Source organism: Schistocerca nitens, chromosome 2 (assembly GCF_023898315.1).
Source record: "Schistocerca nitens isolate TAMUIC-IGC-003100 chromosome 2, iqSchNite1.1, whole genome shotgun sequence".
NCBI classification, from domain to species: domain Eukaryota; kingdom Metazoa; phylum Arthropoda; class Insecta; order Orthoptera; family Acrididae; genus Schistocerca; species Schistocerca nitens.
In genome coordinates this window covers 797393764-797399763 of record NC_064615.1, presented here as the reverse complement: position 1 = coordinate 797399763, position 6000 = coordinate 797393764, and the positions used below count along the sequence as shown (strand labels likewise).

General features: G+C 37.8%; 1 protein-coding gene across 3 annotated transcripts in view; it reads left to right on the top strand.

The window, feature by feature from the left end:
- Positions 1–236: 236 nt before the first annotated feature.
- LOC126237052 (solute carrier family 66 member 2) overlaps positions 237–6000 on the top strand; it is a 72163-nt gene continuing 66399 nt past the window's right edge. For 2 of the 3 annotated variants that reach the window (XM_049946829.1, XM_049946827.1), the window contains exons 1-2: positions 239–449; positions 3931–4196. In XM_049946829.1, coding sequence (XP_049802786.1) covers positions 3997–4196 — 200 coding nt within the window. In that variant the 5' untranslated portion in view covers positions 239–449; positions 3931–3996. Of the gene's footprint in view, positions 450–3930; positions 4197–6000 lie in introns of all 3 variants that reach the window. The other variant, XM_049946828.1, reaches the window with a different exon arrangement.

Sequence of the window (6000 nt, the reverse complement as noted above, 5' to 3'; positions counted from 1 at the left end):
AAGTCCAACATGATACACTAACCAAACAGATGTATTCTGGCCGTAAACTGCATTTTAATTACGAGTATTTTCTACTACGATACTTTTGCTAAAGCGTTACGTAACGAAGTGAGATGGGATAATTCAGGACCAACAAGAGAACACGAGAATTCCTGAAAAAGAAAAAGACAAAACACTTTAATGCACCAAGGATGCCTCAATCCACCATGGAGGTTCTAGCACAGTCTATATTAGACTGTGGTTCTAGCCTCCTCGGAAAACAGGAAGATGATTGCAACTTTCTAAGTGGAGCTTCTTTGAAACGAGAGTGTTTGGCAAGAGCAATCGTAATCTACGAAGAAATGACTTTTAGCGGAAATGGTTATAGATAACAAAGTGCAAGTGAGATGTTTTATTATCAGTTGTGTAAACAAGTAGTAAGGATGTGAGACACGTAGCGGTATTTTGAGGTAGGTTTGACTTGCCGAGATGCGCGGAAGCAGGAATACATTTTATAAGTGCTCTGCTTCAGTCCATGCCTAGGCTGTAGTACTCCCATGTAGAATTTATTATTTTACCACATTTACTTGCACGTACCTCAGAAGTTCCCATCACTTTTTGTAAAATTTAATTTTAAATCGTATGACGTTATGGTGGATTTGAATTTTTAAATCGTGGTTGTATCGGAATAGCCACAAGAAATACAATTATTGCCCATCTTTTCAACTTTGGCGGTGTTTATAACCTACTCGTAACTTTACGTAAGTATGTTAGCGAATGACTTGTGAGATTTCATTAGAGTTAAAAAAAATCATTGCGCCTTCGTAATTGTACTGTGGTGTTTTTAAAATAAGCCACGAGTTGAGCAAGGTATCTCATGTGATTTTCTTATAATAGGCGATAGAGATAACCATGAAGAACGCAATGTGTGATTAATAAGGAAAGCGATTGGGTAATGTTGAACAGGTTGCAACAGTCTATGGTGTATAATTATATTCAGCTGATGGATGCAGAAACTTTTCGAAATATACAAACAGCATACAGGAACCTGTCGAAAAACAATCGAGGAGCGGTTAGATGGACTTTGGGGGGGGGGGGGGGTGTAACTATTGAATGTTTTGTTGAACTGGTAGTGGGTGAAGGATCCTCCTCACCTCTCCCAATCAGTAGTAGGCTAAGTGAGTCATTACTGATAACTTGCATGTGAAATCCGATTAGGATGTAATTGGAATTATTAGATTACTTTGATGACTGGTGGAGGGGAGAACACATTGTTTAAAGCACAATTTTAATCAGGAGTTTTTTTGTTATTTTACGTTGGAATTACTACAATAAGCAATTTGGAGTTGATGCATCCATTATGAGCAACAGTACGAATCTCCCCCTACTCCCCCCCCTGCCCCCCTCCTCCAATACTACAGGGTGTCTGAGGGAACACCTGGACTGGAACACAGGTAATGGTATCGGGTTCTCTTCACCGTCGATTGCGCGCTCTCTCTCTCTCTCTCTCTCCTCGGATGGCAGTAAACACCAGTTTCTAGATTGATGTCATGTTTCTTGACTTCCAGTCGGCAGTGATACAGTTCCACTTCATTGCTTGATGAACAAAATATGAGGGTACAGAGATCAGACCAGCTTTGCAATTGGACTGAAAAGTTCCTGACAAACAGAACAAACCCTGTCATTGTCAATAAATGGAGATATTCAGATGTAAAAGTAACTTTTATGTACCCCAAGGGAGTGTTACAGGGCTTTCACTTTTCACAGTATATATAAATGAACTGATAGATAACATCAGAAGTTCCATGAGGCTTTTCATTGATGATACTTGTACATACAGAGCAGTCACAGTGCTAGAATTTTTAGTGAAATACAAGATGACCTGCAGAGGGTTGATACCACATGCTTTGATTGACAGTTGACACTCATTGTAGGCAGTTGTAATGTGTTGTGCATAAATAGGCGGAAATACTTATTACTATGTGATTACATGATTGCAGAACAATCACTGGAAGCAGTCACAATAATTGAATTTCTGGGAATCTGCATTAATGTGTAACAAATATACAAAACTACTTGCAAGTAAGGCTATGAGACATTGGAATAATCCTCACAAAATTTAGTCCACCCACAAAGGAGGTAGCTTACAGTACCCTTATGGACGAATACTTGAACATAGCTTTGCAGTCTGGAATTCGCACCACAAGGGGCTGATCAGTGAAATAGTGAAGATCGAAAGAAGACCAGTACATTATGTCATAGGCTTATGTAGAAAACTTGAAAGAGTCTCAGAGATTCCTAGAAGAGTCAGCTAATAGCCCACTGACCATTTGCAGTGTAAACAGGAAAGGAGGTTGGTGACAGTGGTACACAGAGTCCTGTGTGCCACACACATCATAAAGTGGTTTATGATACAGATACTTTTCGTTTGAGTATTAAACATCTGTTCCGAACAAGGTGATGACAGCTTTTTAATTTTTAGGTGTAAGTTTGCATTGCTAGTTTTGGAATGGTTATTATGATAAAGCTTTGAGATATTTCCCCTGTTCAAAGATTGCATCAGCCTTTTGTTACCAAAATCTGCAGAAAGGGTTGCCCAGTCCTAGCACAGAATGTGTTAAAGTGTATTTAACTTAAATGAAAATAGGCTTATGTGTTTAATGCATTACTGGCAGAATATTCCATTTTATCTTTTATGAGCAAATAAAGGGTCGACAGAAGCGTCCGATCCCACGCGTCGGCTTTGACCCGTGACGTAAGGGTGTTGTCGTGTGTGACGTCATGACGGCGCGGAGTTTGGTTTGAGTGTGGCTGTCTGTAGTTCTGTTTTATCTTATTTTCTCTACTTTTCTGATCTGTTCGTTCTATCTCGTGAGATTTTTTTTTTTTTTAATTTAAAAACACTTATTACTTATTTTAATTATCTGTTTCCTCCATTTTCTGTTTTAGTTTATTATATTTATCTTTCTGATCTGTTCGTTCTATCCAGTGAGATTTTTTTTTAAAAGACAAAAAACACTAATCAGCTACTGAAGCATCTTTATCTTCTATGGGTTGCAGGGGTTACAACCCCTGGGGAGGTGGGTGGGTATTCATGCATGGCTGTCTCCACTTACACGTTGTAGCTACGCAAGGCGTCTAAATTTGTTTATATTTAGTTTGCCCCCCCACCCAAAACACCCCATTTCCAGCGCTTGTCCCGTAAGTGTCATTAGGCTTCTTGTGGAAAGTGTGTGTGTTTGTTTTTGTTTCCGCCATATTTGTGACGTCATGGGTCAAAGCACATGGGCGGGATCGGACGCTTCCGTATTTCCCAAATAAAGTACTAGAAGAGAATAGGCCTAGATGCTTTTGGAAGCAGATTCACTGGCATTAGGCCCGTCTACATCCATCCCTGGCAAAAGAGAAGGGAAACTTTTTTTAGAGAAAATGGGACTCTTCAGGTATTAGACACGCAAGTCATCCACAGCCCCTTCTCAAGGAAGACTGATCAGAATTGGATGACAGGGAAGTCACAGTGTGAGAACATAGGACCTATCTTGGTTTTCAGGGTGGGAACTGTGGTGTTTGATTCTGACTGATGTCTGCATAATCTGACCATTGTGCTCAAGCCTCTTTTGACAGAACAAATTAGTCACTATCTCTCGGTTTTCTTTGCGTGTTTACTTAACACTGTTTGATGACTGCAGTCCTTTAAACTCTTTATAAAGCTATTGTTATTTTTGACTTCTTTTGTTTGTGATTGTATTTGTATAATACATATAACTGATAACTGAAGAATATTGTCTAGCACATCTCTTCTTGAGCGTTATGTGACATTACTAATTTTTTATTCACATTACCATAGAGCTATCAATGTGAGAAACATGTAATTTTGTTGATGTTCCAATCACTGCAGTGTTTTTTATTGTAATTTTTGTAACTTACAATTTAATTTTTTTTCTTTTCTAGAATCATATTTCCAATATGCCTTGAGATTTTTTAAAAAAGAGGAGGAGCAAAAAAAGGAAAAAAGCTATGGATACGGTTGTTGATGAATTATCTCTCTCTCTGTCAAATGTAGTTAAATGGATTGCTATAGGAGCAATAGTGTTTGGTGGCATAGTGCCATATATTCCACAGTACAAGGAAATAAAACGAACAGAAGATACAGAAGGGTTTTCGTTATTTGTATGTCTCACATTGCTAATTGCTAATACACTGAGGATATTTTTCTGGTAAGTAATGAACTTTTTTAAGACAACCTGCCATTTATTACTGTACATAAGATACATACCTGTGAATGATTTGTAATCCATTTTGTTCCCAATTGGTTGTTGTATTGTTTCATAAAAGTAGCTTCAGGTAGATAAGCAAGAGACATTGCATGAATAACTTTTCTGTACCTGTAAACTTCATTAGAATGTTGGGTATTGCATCTCCCTATGGGAGGAAAATTAGGTCTAGGTTATGACTCAGTGCATTAGAGGACTTCAAATAGAATTAAATTCTGGAGAAAATAAAATGATTTGTAACTGATAGAAATTATTGTTGGATTATTATAGAGAGATACAAAAACTTCTGTTTCTTATTTTTATTGCAGTGTTTAGCAAAATCTGATTTAAAGAGCTCTCAGGAAACGTACTGAAATCCTGGTTATATGTGTGCATTGTCAGTGACACTAAAGATAACGCCATATGATGCCAAAGCATCCAAATTTGAGGGTAGGAAATCAGGACCAGAAATGAACTTACTTTCCAATTATTCCTTTGCAAAGCAAGAAGCTGGAGTATAGCTTCAGTTTAATTCTCACACCACCTCAAGGATGAGCGATTAGTATCGGTGGCATTGAGAAATAAATTTTATTGATAAAAGTTCCAAAGCCTGATGGAACCCTATCAGGTTCTATATAAAATTTTGCAGCTGATTTAGCCCCTCTTTTAATCGTAATGTACTGTAGAAAACGATGTGCACAGCAGTTGGAAGAAAGCAACAGGTCACAAGGAGGATAGCAGAAGTGACCCTGCACTATTGTTCAGTATCTGTTGCATAATCTTAGAAAATATTGTGAGTTCCGATATAAATATGTATCTCAAAAGATGATCATCTCCATGCAAACTACCAGATATTCCAAAGACATCAGTTGTGTGAAACCCAAATCGTGCATTGCTCAGATTTCCTGTAAGCAGGGCATCGAGGCAGTCAGGTAGATGCAGTATTTCTTGACTTCTTAAAAGCTTTTGTTTCAATAACGCACCCACACTTGTTATCCAGTGTACTTGTGTATGGGGGTATCAAATGGAAATTTATGGTCAGATTGAGATTTCAAAGGGAGGATTCAACATATTATGTTGTATGGAGAGTCATAGAACTTCATGTATGTTGTAGGTACCATTCATGTTCTTGTATATTAATGATCTGCAGGCAATATTAATACTAACCTTAGATATTTTGCAGAAGATGCATATATTTATAATGAAGTGCTATCTGAAAATAACTGTATGTTGTCAGACCTTGACAACATTTCAAAGTATTGCGGGTCCCAGCAATTTGCTTTAAATGATCAGAAATGTAAAACAGGCTGTGCACAAAATGCAAAAGCATTGCATCCAATGACTGAAAATCAATGAATTACAATTGGACAACTCTTACAAATATGCAAATGTTTTGTTGATGTTTAATAGAATGATCATGTAGGCTGTCATAGGTAAAGCGGGGGGCAGACCTTAGTTCATTGATGGGATACTGGGAAAATGGAATCAACTTTCAGACGAGATTGCCTATGAAATACTAGAATGAGCCTTGTGAGAAAATTGGTGATGATGTGGGACCTGTACCAAATGGGTCGAACAGACTAATTTCTTAACTCAATGTTTACCTTCCATCACTAATGTGACTAAGGAAATGGTGTGACCAAAAGTATGCCACACTACATTGGGATAACAAACATATACAGAGAGGGGCAGCACAAATAGTGACAGGTTCCTTGACTGACAGGAGAGTTTTTGAAGGGCTGAAAAATCTGAATTTGTAGATAATTGA